At 38.8% G+C, this 19,957-nt stretch overlaps 1 protein-coding gene across 5 annotated transcripts in view; it reads right to left on the bottom strand.

Moving 5' to 3' along the window:
• Positions 1-19,957, bottom strand: part of MUSK (muscle associated receptor tyrosine kinase) — a 91,271-nt gene that overhangs the window by 26,655 nt on the left and 44,659 nt on the right. For 3 of the 5 annotated variants that reach the window (XM_029203081.1, XM_029203084.1, XM_029203082.1), the window contains exons 6-7: positions 8,489-8,613; positions 1,626-1,785 (exon numbers count right to left, since the gene is read on the bottom strand). In XM_029203081.1, coding sequence (XP_029058914.1) covers positions 1,626-1,785; positions 8,489-8,613 — 285 coding nt within the window. Of the gene's footprint in view, positions 1-1,625; positions 1,786-8,488; positions 8,614-16,300; positions 16,331-19,957 lie in introns of all 5 variants that reach the window. The other 2 variants (XM_029203083.1, XM_029203080.1) reach the window with 1 other exon arrangement.

Genomic DNA, 19,957 nt, shown 5'->3' with positions numbered 1-19,957 from the left:
CTTTTGACACCCGACATCTGTCGATTTGATAAAGAATGTATCTGATCATATCACTTGCCTTCTCTAAGAAAATTAAATGACTTCCCATTGATTGAAGAATGGTCCACCCACTCAGGCTCTTCATAACCCAGCTAGAGCTCACATTTCAAACCTTTCTTCCCATCCTCCACCTCATTCTCAGTCTCCATCATGACTTGCTATTTTCTGAACTCATTTCGACGTTGTCATCTCTAACTCAAATGGTATCTCTTTCCCAAGGATTCCCTTAAACTCTGTCCCGTGTCTGCTGTTGTACCTTGTGCTGCTGCATAGACATAGTCTGTGCCATAATGTGTGTGACCGATGGGCTTCCTTTTTAGATTGAGAGTCCCTAGAAAACTGGGACTCCATTGTTAATGATCCCATTCGTTAATTAAGTTTGCATCCTCTACCTAACGCAATGGACTGAGCCCAGCGTATTTAATAAATGCATGTAAGAGTGCTTCGTAAACAACAAAGTGCTATGTGAATAGTAATCACTTTATTATTATTTGTTAAACTGAGTTGAATTTACTTTTAAGAATCTCACCCTTCTCTGGAAAAATGACTTCCCATCAGTGGAAATTCTCAAATAACTGATACGATGTCTCAAGATACTGTAGGCAGATATATCCTTGGAGGAGAAGGCAGAAGGGATCCTTGGTTTTGAAATCTCTTTCCTTCATGGGCATGCCTCAGAGGGCCAGCCTTGTCCAATGCTCCCTTTGTATCTCTCTGTGTCTTTATTCGCCTCATGCTAAAAAATCGCAAACATTACTGGAAATTTCCCCATCAGGGAAGATCTAAGAAGTGGCACTGTAATAAGCTCTGGGGAGCTGGCCCTGGGCACAGGTTCTACCAGTGCTTGCCTTACATGTGAGGCCAAGCATCTCTCTGCTGACCCTTGGACAGTAGACATGCTATGAATATTATCATGCCGGGCATTTCCTGATACAGGGATTATTTCCATCTCTAGGAATTCCACAAATGTTCTCAGAAGCCTTTGGGACATTTAAGTTTTAAAAATAAACCTTTATAACTCAACACAAGTATCCTAGAAATCCATGTGTCAGCCCTTTTCCTTGAAAATACCTGTAGGTCCTGCTATCACTTGCATGAAACAGGAAGGGGAAAGACCGTAAGGTAGATCACATATTCATAAGTAAAAATGCCCTCAAAATGTAGCCATGCAGAAACTGGCACAACCATGTTAAAAGAGGGGAGGAAAAGGAATGAAAAAGAATGGGAGGGAGGGAGGGAGGAAGAAAGGAACGAAGGATGAAAGGAGGGAAGGAAGGAGGGAGGAAGGGAAGAATAAAAGAAGAAGAAAGGGAAGAAAAGAAAATGAAAGAAAAAGAAATGAACTCCTGGAAGCTGTTACCCATCACTTGGGCAGGTATTTGTGGATCTAGTTTTTGAAGCAACAAATTAGCCAAGATCAATTATCTAGGTCAGCCTCTGGAGTGTCCCTATGGAGGAAGAAATATCCCAAATGGGACTGGAGTAAGAGATTAAAAAAAAAAAGATTTTCCCCAGTGAAAGATATTGTGGAATAGTGCCAACTCTCTCCTCTCCTGGAGCAATGCAATTGTGAAAATCCATCCTACCTGCTATACTGATGGTGGCTGCAGCCTTTGCAGTACTGAATTTCTCTCCCTGCTTATTAGTAGCTATGCATGTGTAGAGTCCTGGCTTGGTGATAAACAGCTGCAGTCTTGAGTCAATGACTCGGTCTTTCACACTTTCTTGAATGGATCCAGAAGAAATCTGGTGGAGTCAGGGGGAAAAAGAAGATAGAATTAGGTCAAGGATTTCTAATATGCTGTATCAGTTGCCTGGAAAGAAAAACGATAAGGATTACGATCAAAAGGCATGTGGTAGATTGCAAAACTTGCCAACAACTTTTCTCTCCATATGCCCATGAGCTTGCAATGTGACTTTGTTGCTCTTCCCTCAAGAGGTGGCATCTTTCTCCATGCTTTGAATCTTGATTGGCTTGTGACATGTTTTAGAAAGACACAGAGACTTACACAGTTCTTGCACATTGTGGCTTGCTTTCTTGTTGCTCTTAGACCTCCTGTGAACAAGCCAAAGCTAGCCTGCTGGAGGATGAGGCACATATAGCCCAGTCATCCTCACTGATCCAGCTGGGAGCCAATAATATCACCCAGATATACGAGTAAGGCCATTCTAGACCAATCAGCTCACAGTCAACCTGCCAATCACAGGAGCTAGATCAGCAAGAGCAGGCAATCCTAGCCCAAATCAGCAAAACCATCCGGTTGACCCACAGACTTGTGAGCAGTAGCAAATGGTTATTGTTTTAAGCCATTAGGCTTTGGGATGTCTGTGATACAACAATAGATAACTAATGCAAAGTAGGAAAGGATATACTGTGTGAATCCTCCAAGGTATGTCTCTCTGTCTTGAAGATAGAGTCAATTACGAGAGGTTATAGAGTTTTGGGCTTATTTTCATAAATCCTGTTCAGTTCCCCATAAATGCACATCAAATAGTGAATGGTTGTCAGGAGAAAATGGTTGTAAAGCCAATTCTGTTTCTGCCTCATTACTTAAATCAGAAAGTCAAATGTCCTCAAAGAGCCAGGCTATCAATGCCGTATTAGCACATAATTGACAGGTTAATTTATGTAAGTGCTAATTAGCTGTCAGCATTCAACTCTGTGAGAAAGACAGCTGTCTAGCACATTCTATTGGGCTGCAGAGTTCCAATTTACACCCTAGTTTGTCTGATCCCAAAGCCTGTGCTTTTCATCATTATGCTTTAGTGCCTTCCCTAGTCCTAGAAAACAGAATAGAGTTATTAGAAAACAAGAACAGTAATAACAACCTCAAATCAACCATGAACAAAACAAATGTCTGACTTAAATGTCATTGTTAAAGTGGTGGCACTTCTTAAACTGGTGATTCTTTCTTCACTATTTTCTTAAGCACTCTACCATCTTTCCAATAATTATTGTTTAATTATCGCTGCTTATATGAGGGGAAAATGCTGGTTTGAGGGAAGTGTGAATGGAATGACAATCAAGGAATTAGCTGATGGTTTTACCATAACCTTATCTTGGAGGAGTAGGGATGAGTACCATGGTGGCCTTGAAAGAGATCTTTCTGTCTAGAAGAGAATGAAAAACTTGGAGCCAGTTATTTTACTGTTTCACATGAGGGAAGATTTCACAGTTAGACCAGCAAGGGGGAGGGAAGCCCTGAGGTGAGACCAACTTTCCATCCTTCTGCTGCCAGGTGGCTGGCTGGCCCCAGAACCCAGCACTCTCTGTAGCGACTAGGCAGTGAAAGTTTGTTCACTTAGCTTCTTTGTCTTTTTATTCTTTACCTGCGCTATTAGTCTCCTTATGAGAAACACTGGTTTATGTGAGCATCAATTTACCTTAACTGGGGAAACGTCCCAGGTCAGATCAAGTATTGTGGCATTTTCCCCAGATAAGCAGCCTGGACTCTATGAGAAATTGACAAGGCAGAGAGAAAAATATCTTTAAGAGACATACATGCAGTTGGGAATTCAAACCGAATTCATCATTATCATATTTATCAGAGGTGCACGTTCTTATGGATTTGAGTGTCCAAGTTAGATGGAAAGGATTGAACAATTTGAAATATAATTTTTTAAAAAGTTTATTGGAGTATAGTTGATTTACAATGTTCTGTTAGTTTCCGGTGTATAGCAAAGTGATTCAGTTATACATATGTTCATTCTTTTTCAGATTCTTTTCCCATATTATTACAGAATATTGATTAGAGTTCCCTGAGCTATATAGTAGGTGCTTGTTGGTGAAATACAATTTTGGACTCTCCCTGAATTTTAATACAAAGCAACAATGAGAAAAAAAGCTAAAGACCTCCAACCCCTGTCAGTCAGTATGCCTTATGCTCTCAGGATATTTTGTTTATAAATATAATCCCTTTCCAGTTTATATATGTGAAATCCGTAGAACCTTCCTCCTTTGCAAAGTTCGTTACCTCTTTCAAGAAGTAGGTCTGTACCGTCAGTGCCTGGGAGACAACTCAGAAACGAGTAATCCCCCAAATGCTGACTAAACTCCCACAATTTTCATGTTCACACCTAAGAAAGTCACTCCTCAAGGTCACTGAAAACAGTCTTGGGAGGAAAGAGAAGTGAGTTTTAAACCGCCTGACCTCTCTTCTCCTGGACATCATCCAGGTGCTGACGTAGTTCAACGAGTAGACCAGCAAGTCCTGAGGCTCATTGCCTGATTATGATGTGATTCCTAAGAGCTTTTCCTCCTGTTTCCAGAGGCCTGGCTTGATCCAGTTTGTGACTCACGCACAGCAGGCCTTGTTAGTCATCGTTTGAATTTGTTTTTCTTTCTTCATGGAGCAGCCTGACCAACAGTTTAGTATTTTTGATGACCTAAAATTCAAAACAGCCCTTTGCCCTGCATTTTGATGGTTTTGTTCTTCAGGTTTAAAAGCTCAAAATGATGAGTTCAGCTTATTCCTGAGAGCTTTGACCAAGGTATGCCGAGGCGAAGCTGAGGACTTAACTGAGGTGACTCTATCTGGTATTACAGTAAATATGGTATTTCTCCAAGTCACCCAGGCATACTGATCTGAAAGAGCTGGATAAACAGCTCTCTGCTCTGTGTGTGGTATTGAGACAGTGACCTCAAATGAGGGCATCGAACAGGAACTCTATTAAATAGGCATATTAGTTCCCACCTGATTGAACGTATGTAAAAGCCTTCTGAGCGAGGCAATATAGGTGGAATATTTTTTACATATCGTTAATATATTAATAATGCTGTTTGGAGAGAATCTATCCCGAGTTATGGATAATCCCACAACTTCATCATGATTTGACCTCAACATAGAGAAACCTCTGAATGGTATTCTGGCTTCTATGACCTTGTCTTGCAAATAGTCCCATCTGGCTAGGATTGTCTCAGGGACCTTTAGGATGTGGCCCAATACGGTCCATGTTTAGGGAGTTGTAATAATGTCTGTCTATGCATCATAGAAAAAGGAACAATTGAGAAAATTTCCCATGCTGTTTTTGATCAACATAGCTATGAATATTGACCTCTTTTGATCTAGCTGCTGAAATATTCAACTTAATATATTCCACTTGATATATGTAATTGTCTTGGTTTACCCAGTTAGTGAGAGATGTTTCCAAAGCTTGTGTCCTTTAAACCAAAAAACTGCCTCTTAAAAATATGTATAGGGACATCCCTGGTGGCGCAGTGGTTGAGAGTCCGCCTGCCAATGCAGGGGACATGGGTTCGAGCCCTGGTCTGGGAAGATCCCACGTGCCGTGGAGCAACTAAGCCCGTGTGCCACAACTACTGATCCTGCGCTCTAGAGCCCACGAGCCACAACTACTGAGCCCTCGTGCCACAACTACTGGAGCCTGTGCACCTAGAGCCCATGCTCCGCAACAAGAGAAGCCACTGCAATGAGCAGCCTGCGCACCACAAGGAAGAGTAGCCCCTGCTCGCCACAACTAGAGAGAGCCCGCATGCAGCAAGGAAGACCCAACGCAGCCAAAAATAAATAAACATATAAATTTAAAAAAATACGTATAATATATAGGTGAGCCTCCCTTTAAGGAAATTCAAAACCCACAATCTTCAACACAGATGATTTGGCTATTTATTTTATAAAATTCTTCTAATAAGTTAAAATGATTCAACTTTTAACATATTTTAGGAACTATATTGATTGGACAAAGCAAGAGAGATGTGCAAATTTTCTACGTTTTTTATTTGAATGCCAAAATAATAAATAGATGGGTATAACTTTAAATAAATCTCTTTATCAAAATATAAGGATATTTTCTTTCAGAAAAGTAAACTCTGCTGTAGCCACGCCAAACTATTATTTCCAACGTTGTAAAACAAAAGTGATATTACTGCTCACTCTGAGTTCATCTAAGACTACAAATTTTCATGAAAAATGAATGATATTTCCATAGGAAGAAAGCAAAAGAATTCTTGATGGCTTTGGGGTAAGTTGCTTGCTTTTCTCTTGTTCTTTGGCTGTAATCATTCAGGGTTTTAGTTTTTGGCATGTTCATGGAGGGGGAGAAAAGGAGCATTCACATCTTTTAAAGTACTCGTACTTGGTAGTGTGTTATGAAGCTAGTTCACTGGCTTATAGTTAGTGAAAAGCCACAGTTCAAATTCTGTTTTATTCTGTGTCAAATAGCTCCCAACTCTGCATTTGTCTTAATCCCGCCCACCCAGAATGATACCAGGTCTGTGGCCCTTCCCTGTTCTCCTCAATAGACTTTTCTGGTTGGCTACTTGTCCCACATTAACTGCCTGCTGTTGCCTCCAGTTCCTGTGTTTTGCATCAGCACGGGGCAGTCATCTCGATTTCTATTTGGACTTGGATAGTAGCGCCAAGAACAAAACTTGGCTGTGACAAAGCGAGAGAGAGGCATGGACATATATACACTGCCAAATGTAAGGTAGATAGCTAGTGGGAAGCAGCCGCATAGCACAAGGAGATCAGCTCGGTGCTTTGTGATCGCCTGGAGGGGTGGGATAGGGAGGGTGGGAGGGAGGGAGACGCAAGAGGGAAGAGATATGGGAACATATGTATATGTATAACTGATCCACTTTGTTATAAGGCAGAAACTAACACACCATTGTAAAGCAATTATACTTTAATAAAGATGTAAAAAAAAAAAGAAAACTTGGCTGTAAGAATAACACTCTCTCTGACCATGAGAACTGCAGATGTCCTTTTGCTTTCTTCCTGGAAGAAAGTTACCATTCATTTATTTTATTCCTGTTTTAGAATCTCTGCCAAAGAATCCATTTTGCTTTCTGTTTTTTTGTGAATCACATCTTGAAAGATGAAGTTGGAGTCTCAATAAGACCAAAACTAACTCTAACCATTGGCTTTTTTTTTATTACTCCTCAACTCCAACAGAGAATAATCATATATGTTCCAGTTCTAAACTCGAAGGAGCCTTTTGAAAACACTGAATTTTTTAAAAGCCTATGTCTTTCCATTTTCTGTATTAACTGTTTTCACAGAGTTTAAGACAAATTAATAGTCATATTGTCAGTTACCCAGTTTTCTTAGGGCATCTCTTTACACTACTTGGAGAGGCTTAAGACAACTCCTACAGCTTCACAGAAAAGCCACAAAACATACTGCCAAATAAGATGTGAATTTTAAATGGCACCTAAAATTTAATTCGAGAGCTAAAGAAGAACAAGACTACAAGTTACTTTACTATAACAAGTTTAAGGCAGTCTAAGATTAGTAGTAGCCCCTGGTCCCTAGCAGAAACAAACAAAAATTCTCTGGAGAAAAGAACCTTTGTCTAGACCTCAAATTAATCTCTGACATTTTTTTTTCTCAAAACGATGAACAGCAGGTAGTCAAAGATAACTAGGCACACAAGGAAACAAAACACAATGAAAGAGTCACCAGGAAAACAGACGACAGAAACAGACCTACAATGGCACCCTGTCTCACTCAAATAAAGCCAAATTGTATCAATTGACCTATATAAGCCTGTAGGATCTACAACCCCCATGCACACCCCTTACCTCTTTCCTCTTTGCTCACTCACCTCTAGCCACACTGACCTACTTGCTGTTCCTCTGACATACCAGGTGCACCTTTATCTCAGTGACTTTGCCTGGTTATAATCCCCGCATTATCTACATAGCCTCCTCCTTCAGCTCTTTCAGATCTTTGCTCAAATATCTCCATCTTAATAAGGCTTCTCTGACCACTTTATTGAAAATGGAATCTTTCTCCTGAGATTGTATTTTCTCATTTTCCTGCTTTATTTTTCTCCATGGCATTTGACACTGTGCACATAGACTATAGATTCTCCCATCTGCTTATTTTATTGTTTGTTTTTCCCCATCACAATGTAAGCAAGTTGAGGGCAGGAAACTACCTGTTTTGGTTGTGCCTGTATCCACAATGTCTAGAATAATGCCTGATGCCCAGGAGATGCTCAATAATATTTGTAGAATGAATAAATGAATGTTTCTATGTAAAGTGCTTAGAACAGGGCCTCGTCATAGCAACCACATACTATATGTTAGTTATTGTTACCAGTATTAGAAAATTCTGTTGCACTAACAGACATGGGTTCTAATTCTGGATTACTTTTCATCAAAGTAGGCTCCAACAGTGGACCAATTCTTAAATTGATGAGTTTTGTGTGGGAAGGAATTAATACCACTTCCCTTTTACACAAAAGCATAAAGAATGAATTTGACTTTCTACTATCCCCATGATACAAGGAAAGAAGTAAACCTATGGAGTTCAGTCTCTAAGTCAGTGACTTCTAGGATGAAAATATTGGAAGGCTTTGAAAAATGGAGATGCAGGTAGGACCAATGACAGAGGTCAAGGTAACTCTACAAATAAGTGGTCTGCCCTGAAATTCACTACCAGTGCATCTTCCCCAGACAAGTTTCCATACAGTTGGCACTCACAGCGTTTCCATTTTCAATCCAGGTGATGGTGGGGACAGGGATGCCTGTTGCTGTACAGCGCAGGGTCACAAAGGAGCCAAAGGTGACATTGTGGGATTCAGGAGGCCGCAGGATTCTGGCAAAAACTGTTAGGAAAACAGAAGTGGTGAGTGACTCTCCTACAGGGAATAGTCAAGCTGGAGTGGTCTTTAAGAAATGCAAATCAAATAATGTTCTCCTGTGAAGGATCTTCCATGTTCCCTCTGTCTTAAGGGTAATATCAAATACTGTGCCCTGGCTTCTAAGCCATTTATGCTATGACCCTATGCTTTTCACCACTCCAGAATACACCAAGCTTGTTCCCAACTTAAGAGATGTCCATGCCATCCTTCAGCCTAGAGCACTCATCCCATAGATCTTCATGTCGTGGTTTCCTTGTATCATCTAAGTCTCTGTTTAAGTGACACTTTCTCAGAAAGGGCCTCCTTGACCACCCAACGTAAAGTCTAACCTTCCCCCCATTTGCTTTTTCATCATCCTGTTTCATTGTCTTTATAGACCTTACCCCTATCTGAAGTTATTTATTTTTTTGTCTATTGTCTGTCTCCCCGCAGTAGACCGAGAGTCCTCAGCGACCAAAACCCTTGCCTGTTTTGTTCAGTACCTAGGAGAGTGCCTACCAAAGTAATAATATTTAATTGAATTAATGAAATAATTAATTAATGCTTTACATCTTCAACAGTATCATAGTGGGAGGACAGATAAAATCTGTCAAACTTTTCAGAGAGTGAGATGAGCATACAGGGTCAAAAAGAAAAGGAATATTTTAGACAAAAGTGGGCAGGAGAATGGGTGATTTATATTCTTTTCTGAGGCTGAATCCCCACTAACTAGGTAAGAGGAAGTTCTTTTGGTGTGAAAAGAAATTTTACCTTTAATTGAAGAGTGGAGATGAGGTTTAGAATGTACAATAAATTGAAGGGTCTAATCTTGGAAGAGACTTCAGAGATCAACTAGATTTCTCCTCTTATTAAATAGATGTAGAAACCAAAATCCCAGGTTATTTAAGTTTCTTCCCCAAAGTAATAAAACTGATGGGTGAGAAACCTGAGTTCAGCTCCTCTGACTTCAAATCCAGTGTTCTTTAAACCATTATGGAATCCTTTTAATTGCCCATTTACTGCAAACATGATTTTTTTTTTTTTTTGCTCTTGCCTTTTGTTTTCTGGGACTTAAAGACAGAACATAACATTAGACTATGAAATTCCAATTAACACCAGGCTTTGATGCTTAGTTCTTCTAAAACTGCGAAATTTGTGGAGTCTGTATTCGAAAGGAAAGTACAGAAGAGATAGTATATACTAGATAGGAGATGTACAGGCCAGGGCTAGATCAAATTCAGCTGTATTAGAAGTTACTCTGATTTTTGAATACCTTTTTAAAAGGGTTACATAATTCAAGGAGATATAGGAGGATATGATTTGTTTGACAGTTGTATGCTTTTTGCAAGTTCTAACTCCAGATTTGCAGGTTCAGATGAACTCACCTTTCTTTTTTTTTTTAGAGAGAGATGGCAATTGGACCTTGTATTTTCTGATCATATTTTAGAACATAATAAATTTGAGGAAAATATAAATTTTGTCCTTAACCACAAGAATCGAACACCCACAATCTATTGATCATCTTCTTTTTTTTAAACATCTTTATTGGAATATAATTGCTTTACGCTGTTGTGTTAGTTTCTGCGGTATAACAAAGTGAATCAGCTATATGTATACATATATCCCCATATCCCCTCCCTCTTGAGCCTCCCTCCCACCCTCCCTATCCCACCCCTCTAGGTGGTCACAGAGCACCAAGCTGATCTCCCTGTGCTATGCGGCTGCTTCCCACTAGCTGTCTATTTTACGTTTGGTAGTGTATATATGTCCATGCCACTCTCTCACTTTGTCCCAGCTTACCCTTTCCCCTCCCCCTGTCCTCAAGTCCATTTTCTACATCTGTGTCTTTATTCCTGTCCTGCCCCTAGGTTCATCAGAATCATTTGTTTTTTTAGATTCCATATATATGTGTTAGCATACGGTATTTGTTTTTCTCTTCCTGACTTACTTCACTCTGTATGACAGACTCTAGGTCCACCCACCTCACTACAAATAACTCAGTTTCGTTTCTTTTTATGGCTGAGTAATATTCCATTGTATAATATGTGCCACATCTTCTTTATCCATTCATCTGTCGATGGACACTTAGGCTGCTTCCATGTCCTGGCTATTGTAAATAGAGCTGCAGTGAACATTGGGGTGCATGTGTCTTTTTGAATTATGGTTTTCTCAGGGTATATGCCCAGTAGTGGTATTGCTGGGTCATATGGTAGTTCTATTTTTAGTTTTTTAAGGAATCTCCATACTGTTCTCCATAGTGGCTGTATTAATTTACATTCCCACCAACAGTGCAAGAGGGTTCCCTTTTCTCCACACCCTCCCCAGCATTTATTGTTTGTAGATTTTTTGATGATGGCCATTCTGACCAGTGTGAGGTGATACCTCATTGTGGTTTTCATTTGCATTTCTGACCTAAATAGACATTTCTCCAAAGATATACAGATTGCCAACAAACACATGAAAGAATGCTCAACATCACTGAACTCACCTTTCTATCTTTTGATATTGAGGACTCTAAGAGGTGGAATCTAGAAGAGCGTGCTAGAAATACACATGTTGGACCCTAAAGCCAGGAGAAAAAAAAAGGAGGGAAGGTGCCAACTTCAAGGCAAAAATGTTAAAGAAAAAAAAAAAAGTGGATTTAATGTTTAAAAGGAAGCTGAATTTTCCCCCTTGCCCCAAATAAACACAAAATTGAGCCTGATTTTAAGTCCTGGGGTCGAATTACCAATATACAGAAGAATAGAGGATTGAGGAACATGTTAAACAACATTATAAGGATAAAATTCAATCATATCCCAAATATAGACAATTGAACAGGGCAAGTTATGTTGTTTCCTCACCAAATAAATAACATTGGGGGAAAAAAAGAAAAAGAGGGAACTATTATAGATTGAGAAAGGCTTAAGAGGCATAGCCCTAAATGTAATGTGTGAATTCTCATTTGGATTCTTATGCAACAAATCAGATGTAAAAAGAAGTTTTTTGAGACAATCAAATAAAAATTGCACTGTCCTGGTAGTAAATGGTATTAAGAAATTAGTGCTAGCTGGGATGGATGGGGTAATGAAAATGGTAATGTGACTGCGTTAAAAAGCCTTAAAGTAAATACGGACTGATTGAATCCATGTCTGGGATTTGCTTTAAAATAAACCAGCAGCAATAAAATGGTACTGGGTTAGATAAAACAAAAATGGTAGACTATCGATCACTGTTGCTGTTGGGTGATGGGAACATGGGAGTTTACTATTAATATATTACTGTATCTACTTTTTTGTAAGATTGAAATGTTTTAACATTAAAAAGTTTAAAAATTGCAGTAGAGCTTACTCTACAGCTCCAGAGAAACATGCAATGGGACACATACCTCTTTTGGAAAAACATTTGTCAGAGGTGTCAGTCCTAAGAGTTCAGAAATAACCACCACAGTTTTAGATCAGAGCTCTGTGGGGGATGATTCCAAACTGAAACAAAATGTGGGACTCAGGGAAAATTTTCCCTAGCAGGCAATAGTTATAACCTATGAAAACCTATGAAAAATTTCATAACCTATGAAAAATTCCATAGCAAGAGGAATAGCAGTCATTGTGGTGGTCAGCAGGGTCGGCTCCAAGAGCGAGTGACCTGTGTAGTCCCCCAGGGCACCATGCTTAGAGGGACCCATGCTTCGTTTATTTTTCTGCTGCCTGTGTCTTGAAATTATAAGTGATTTTTGAACTAGGGGCCCTCACTGTCATTTGCACCTGGTCCACAAGTTATGGAGCCAGTCCTGAGAGCCAGGCGGTGAGAGCTAAAACTGCTTTCTTAAAATAGGGGTGAAGGCTGCACCTCTGTTGGAGTTCCAGAAAAACAAGGCTCCAAGGTGAAATGGAAAATTAAAAAGTTGCAAAATGCTGGATGGGTCAGAAGGAAGTGTCAAGCAAGACTAGAAGACAGAGGCTGTCCGCATTGGAAAGTCCAAATTTCTCAAGAAGACAAGCCAGCTAGGAGGCAGTGTACATTTCTTCCAGAGCGACAAACATGGTACCCCATCTGAACACCTGATAGGAGATTTCTCCCAAGTCAGTCTAAGTTCACAGATTGTGGACCCTGGACAACTAACACAGAGTGACTGGCATCTGAGCGAGGGTACACCCAGGGGTTCTTTTCCTTCTGATGTTTTCTGGCAACAATAATGGAGACCTAGATTGCACAACATAATTGAGTCCATATTCATCATTTGGCTGAAATAACCCTTGTAGGGGGTTGGGGCTATACTTGTGGGTCCAGAAGTTTTTGAGTTTGAGTCTACTGCAATGATCATTTTATGGGTCCCACTGCCTTCGAGAATCTGGGGAAAAAAGCAGCATCCTTGAAAGATTGAGAGTGGGTTTAATTCAATTCCATAAATGCTGGAAGAGTGTAGACAGCAACTGCTGAAGAGGACAATAGTCAGTGTGCCCTTAAAACTGAATGAGAGCCTTCTGGCTGAAGGTGAGAAGCGTAAGACACTAGAGAACTATGAACTCTCGATTGTTTGTTTCTGCTTTAATTTACAAAGGCAAGAATTTTCATTTGGGGGACTTTAAATTCTTCCTGGAAATTTAATAATAAGGGAGGGTTTATTTATTTATTTATTCTGTAATTTATGGATTTTTCTCTTCTTTGGTTGGCGTTACATTATTTGGAATATCATTTGGGCTCATTGCAAAACCTCTGATGATCCATATTGCACAACACAGTTAAGAATTATGTGCAATGGTAACTAAAACAGTCCATCATCGTTCTAGAGGTCAACGTAGCCTTGGGGTTAATTTAATTAATGTGCTGCTCTGTCCCATATCAGAACCTTCTGGGAGGTCCAGTGGGGCACAGGAGGGTACAGAAAGGAACACCATTGGCATTGCAGGTGGCTTCATGAATGTAGGGTTGTGCTGACAACCTGCTGGTCTCCTGCTCCAAGGGGGCAGATATACCCTTGGCTGATCATGGGTTTCATTGTCAAGTCTGATGGGTTAAGAGAAAAAAAAAAAAGGCCAGGAAATAAAGGGAAGCTGGTCTCTCCTGCCCTCCCACATTCTTGCCAAAAGATAAAATAGAAACTTGACTCTTTTTTCAGTATTGAAAGATAGCTTACACCTTTCCTGCCAGTTTCCCTCCCTCAAAGAAGGTTGCAAATGTCTTTTAGGTTTTGACTCAGATGTCTTCTCATAATGCTTTCTCGACACATCCCCTCACACCATGTCATAAGTATTGATTTGTTTGTTTTTTGGCTGTCTCTTCTCCTGGAATGTAAGCATCAGAAGGGCAAAGCTTGCTTTGTTCATTAACACAAGCTGATTGATAGACAGATCGTTGGTCGGTTCATTGATCAATTGATCCAGAACCCTGCATGATACATGGTAGGCACTCAATAGATATTTGTTGAATAAGTGAATTAGTGACTCCTCTGATTGGTGAGATTGGGGAAAAGTGTATATATGATGAGTATCTCAATCCTCTCTGGGCCATCTTTCTGCCAGCTACCCAGCAAACAAGAAGGGTATGGGTTAATATGCAGTAGGTAATTCTCCAGGTCAGGACTTCGCCATCCTATGACTCCAGGTGAAAGGTGGAGCTGTGGGGAGGAATCAGTAGATCACTTGACTCCAATTCTTGGATGAAGGAAGAGAAAGCTTTATTTTTCAATTCAGCTTTATCAGCAATGAAGCTAATATTCTTATACCCATCAGTATTTGTTACCAGCTCCAAGCATAAAAGATGAAGGGATGGAGAAGGAAATTTCACCACATTTATCAAACATTCAAAACAATAAAGCCAGTTGCCATTAAAAATAAATGCCAGACTGCTCCATGGATAACAGTATACCTGTAATAATAAACTTAAACATAGTTCAGTAATAAACTCCCATTGTTTTAGCGGCAGCCACAAACTGAAACTTCGTTCGGAGCCATCCATTTTAAAAGTAACGTGATAGGTTTCATATCAAATAAATGTCCCTTGAATATCTCTATTGTACCTATATTTGCATGAAAGACAATATAGAAGTGTTTTTGTTGCATAAACGAGCTGTTTGATAGAAGGGGCATGACATTACTGAGTAATTTGGAAAATGTTTACAATTGTTTTGATGTGGATTTTTAAAGAAAAAAATGATCCAACTCTTCTTTCTACAAATAGTTTTATCCATCGTTCTCCAATTCACTGTGAGCTGTTTCTGACTTGCTTTCCTATGGCCAAGCACGTTATTCTCCATCTGAAACATGTAAAATAGACACGGGCAATCTGTTTATCCCTGGGTTTCCTCTCATGGTATCTAGTTCTGAGTTTGGGGCTCTACTTTCTCTGGGGTAAGTTTACAATAATACTAACTGCAGGTTGAGAATCCTGTATTCAAAATTGGGCTTAAGCAGCCAGCGATTCCAAAGTTCTGTATAATATACCGTATTGTATTCCCATTTCCTTTCTCTCTCTGCTTCTTTCCTTTTCCTTCCTTCCCTCCCTTCTTCCCCCCACCCCGCCACATCTTTCTCATTCCATTTTTCAAAGCACTTTCAGATATATAATAAAGTTTATTATTGGTTGCCATTTTAAGGGGTAATCTGAATTTGTAATAAGGAAGTAGGGCCATTATACACTCTGAAATTTGCCTGGTGGGGTAATGGAAAGCCTAACAGGTGGGGGACCCAAGTTAAATCCTGAAATTAATAAGCAGTTTGGCTTGAGGTGAATTGCCTCTCTTTTCTTGCTAAGCGAGTAGGACCAGAAGAATACTGAAGTCCCTTATAAATTCTATTTCTGAGCAATTATTTCAAAGGACACAATAAGTTTGCATGAATTTTTTCTTTCATTCTCTTCCTTCTTTCTAATTTTCTAGCTTCTCTTAAAGAGGTCTTTGAGGCTACTTGATTCAAACCAGCACTGACAGGAGTAAATTGAAAACAAGCAAAACAAAAACTAAAAAACAAACAAACAAAACCCCCCAAAACCACACAGGAGCAGGTGAAATAATTTTATCTAAATTTAGTTATAAGCAGCCTGATACTTAGAAATAGGAAAACATCTCGGATACCTTATTTGAAATACTAAGATAAGGAGGTGCTATTTCAAAGAATACCACCCTAGGGTTTATTCCTAGAGCCAAACTGTATTATATGAGAACTTGTGAATTTCATCCAAAATACACAAAAGTTAGATTAGAACACTATGATTGATTTGGTTTGGTTTGGAGCAGTTGCATAATACTTGTCCACTTCAAGTAATGACAGTAAAAACCTAAGCTGGCACCTTGACATTTTTACAAGTCTCCGAAGATTGTAACACCCTCACCTCCTGTCCCCGCAAGGCTTTTGGTCAGAGGATTTTTCTATTCCAATCTGTGTGAGATTTATATTCTCATGTTGATTTACGTCACTTCATTTTGTTTGCATTTTCAGAGTTTGGGGTACAAAGTTTAAACATTTCTGTTGATTCAAACTTTTCTTAATAAAAGTAAGTGCTCAATAACTATATTATGTAATAAGGCAGCCCATCTAATAACACTGTTAAATGCTGAATTAATATTCCCCATACATCGTTTGTTATTTCCTTACAAAATCATGGCACTCAGAGTTGTTTACAAAGTCAGAGAAATAAACAGTTGAATCGAACCATACATTTAAAAAGAAGCAGTGCAGAAAGCAAAAAAAAATACCTTTAGTATCTTGCTCAGGTTCACTCTCTTCTATTAATAGAAACAAGACAAACAGACAAACACAAACAAAAACAACGCATCATGAAAAGGGAAACCTTTGAGCACTGAAACAGCGCTGTAAAGATGAATTAGAATCTGCTTGTCTCTTATCTCAATGAGAGACAAATGCAACCAAGTGAAACTTCTGACCTTTTAAAAGCAAACTATTAAATGACATACAATTTCAAATCATTACTTTTAGTTAGGCAGTATTACACAGAAAATGAACTACAGCATATCCCAACAACACAGCTCATTCATGCATTTTTATTGCGATGTTGACAATTACCCTTTCTTTCAAGGCCACAGACTGTCTACTCTTCTGATAATAGTAGTAGTGATTGTGCTTCTCCTTGTCAGCGTGGCTTCTCCACTTACGAGGCCCTGCTGTGAAGTCAGTGATGTTGAATCTGGGATCTCAGCTATCATTTCTATGGTAATAGACTCATGTTGTGGTAAACAGAGGATTAGGGGGTGTCTGCAGGACGGAGCCTACAACCAACAGAGATTCTCTCCTCTGTATCAATTCCCAGAGGCTGCTCAGAGAGCAGAGAGGAGCAAGTCATTCTCTTTCAGGAAAAAACCAGTAAAGCAAGCTACAAAGAAAAATATCAAAATAGCTAAATTGGGTATACGGAATTGAGAATTTTTAGAATTTTAAAAATCCTAGAAAAGAGACAACCACCAAATTAATTGTTCCAAAATGTTTAATACAACCATATCAGATGTAGAGCCCACATGAAGCTCTATTTTTCTATCATGAAGATTTATTTTTTCATGTCAATTTAGACCTTTCTTTGTTGTTGAAAAAATATTTTAATTTTATTGGAGTATAGTTAGAATAGACCTTTCTTTGAATTAGTGATAAGCCAAGTACAATAATTTTTTTAGTATAAAATGGCAACGCTATTGTTAACTACTTTTAATGATAAGAATACATTGGTATAATTCTTTACAGATTATGGAGACTTTCACACACATTGTACATTATCTCACTTAATCCTCACCATATCTCTCTGATTGTACATGATTGATATTATTCAGCCCATTTTCCAGACAAGGAATCTGAGACTCACAGATTTGCTTCAGATGAAGACCCAGACCCAGAAATGCCACTCCAACTTTCAGACACCAAATCTTCTGTTCTAACCTAGCATCACAGTGAGAAGGCCTCATTTTGGTACTTAATACCCAATACTCTTAAATTTAAGTGAACTTATAATTTCCCAGTTAGATTTTACTCTGAACTTTCCCTACCTCCACCAATCAAGTCCGTGGCACATTCTTATTTTATTTTTTTAAGTATCAAGGTCATGTTGGCTAAAAATGAGTTATTTTCCATGCTAAAAACTGGTCATCTGGACATTTGAAAACTGCAGAGATTCCCTGTTTGCCACACAGATCTTAATCAGAATAAGTAAATAAAAGTCCATAGTTGGACCAGATTGGACCTGAAAAATTATATTTGAATGCCTTTGGGCTGCGCATATCTTTCTAGGTTCATCAGCACAATTGTGCTTATTTCTAAGCTTAGAAACCCCCCTTTTTTTTTTTTTTCACCAGCCAAATAACTATTTATGAGTGCCTGAGATGGTCAAGGGACTTCTCTGGGAATATTAAGTGTCTTTGTTATCTGGCTGCTATATCTCCAAAATTTTGTTCCACTAAAGTTGAAGGGCCTTAAGTAAGTTTTGAGAACTTTATTTACTCATCTCTTACACTACTCTCGCTAGGATTCTAGAGCAAGTACAGGTAAATCCTCAGTCTCCTTTTAATTTTACACCGTGATCTTTTACTGGGCTGTATTTTAAAGTAGACTCTGAGGGCAATGCTGATTTTCCTTTGCCATCTTTCACCTTGTTGTTACTATTGTTATTATTGTTCATTTTACTTGATCTGTTTGGAATTGGAAGCAGTTTTGAACTAATGCACCCATTTCCCCCACTCCAGATATGTAGAACCAACTCGGAAGATGAAAGAATGTCTAAGATTTGCCATTTTCCTAGGAGGAGGTCTGGAAGTTCCACCAGAAATTATACTTTCGTATATAGACTCTCAAAGTTTTTTTCTATACACAAATGCAAATATACATCTTTATAGATACATATTTACATATGCTTAGGTATTAATATACACATTCACATTCACACACATGCGCACACAATTGAGGTTACTTTACATTAGAGACAAATATGCAAGAATACCTGCAAACTATTTAAGGTTGAGTACCAGCATTCAGTGTATGAGATTGTTATTTCAAGGTCAAACTGTAGCCCTAGTTTTTCCGTGTATCCTGCTTGCCTAGCCTACCACGATCCCTCTTGTCTTCTAAACTGATTGCTTTACTTCTTATCAATTTTTACGTATTCTGTTTCATGGTCTTTATTCTCACTTAATTGTTAACTTTTCGTTTAATTGCCTTATGTGTACTGCATCAGTCTTGTCTTCCAATGTGATTTGTAATCTTCTTTAGGGGGTGGGGAGTACGGGGTGGAGGAGGGAGCAGAATAGCATACTTTGCTTTTGCTGTCTTTTTTTCCCCTAAAGTCCAGCACAGTCTCTTGTAGAGAAAGGAAATTCTTTAAAAAAGAGTTGGATAGTGATTCATTTTCCGTCTCTGCTTTCTTGGGATTGTTCAGTAGGACATTTAGAACAGAGAATCTGAGACTTCTCATATTGGAATAATCTGAGATAAAATCAACATCCAAGTTAAAGAGGATATCCATCATTTTCTTGAACACTTTGGTTTATGAGGAACTCAGCATTATCATATCAACCCATTTTGAACAACTGTGTTTTAAAAATATATACATATATATTCTAAATCAAACTAAAATCAGTCTCCTTATAATCCCCCCCCCCCCCCCCCGCCGCCAAGACTTCCTACTTCTATCCACTGGACAAAAATGAAAAAAAAAATCCATCAAATATTTTCATTTTTCCAAGCTTGCTAGCCCCAGTTTACCATCCTGACTGCTCACTTTTGAACCACCTCTTATCTTTCCCTCTTTTCGTAATTTATCCTCTTATCTTGTGGTACCAGGAACTAAAACTAACATACACCAAGAGTCTCACAAATTCAAAGAATAGCAAGACTCTTTCTCAATACTCTACCTCTATGAATCTAAATTTGCGTAAGTTTTTATTTGCGTTCATATAATAAAACAGGTCATTGGTTCCACTGAAAGTCCTGAATACCCAATACTCATTTCTATATTTGCTTTTATTAAGGTCTATCTCCCCAATTTTGAATATGTGTGTGTGTGTGAGAATGAGTAAATATGACTTGATTCTAAGGTCAATTAACTTTTTCCTACTCAGTTCACCGTATTAGTTGATGGGAGAAGAAGTTTGGAGGGGAAATGTATTGTTATATAGAAGGAGGGAAAGTCATCAAGATTCTCTGGCGGAAATAAAAGGAATATATTTGGTTAAATAATACAGGTCATGTAGATCTTGTAGAAAGAAAGAAATGAAACCAGAAGAGAAAACAGGCAGACCTGTGAGACGGTTTCCATTCTTTTGACTGTAAGAGTGAGGAAAGCCAAGAAGATAATAGGAATTTGGCTATCTAGAGTTGAAGTCTCAATGGAGGCTGAAATAGCACATTCTTTGCTC

This window comes from Monodon monoceros, unplaced genomic scaffold, assembly GCF_005190385.1.
Source record: "Monodon monoceros isolate NGI ecotype Baffin Bay Population unplaced genomic scaffold, NGI_Narwhal_1 Super_Scaffold_5, whole genome shotgun sequence".
Taxonomy (NCBI): Eukaryota; Metazoa; Chordata; class Mammalia; order Artiodactyla; family Monodontidae; genus Monodon; species Monodon monoceros.
The sequence above is the reverse complement of the archived record's forward strand: the minus strand, read 5'-3'. Positions and strand labels throughout refer to the sequence as shown.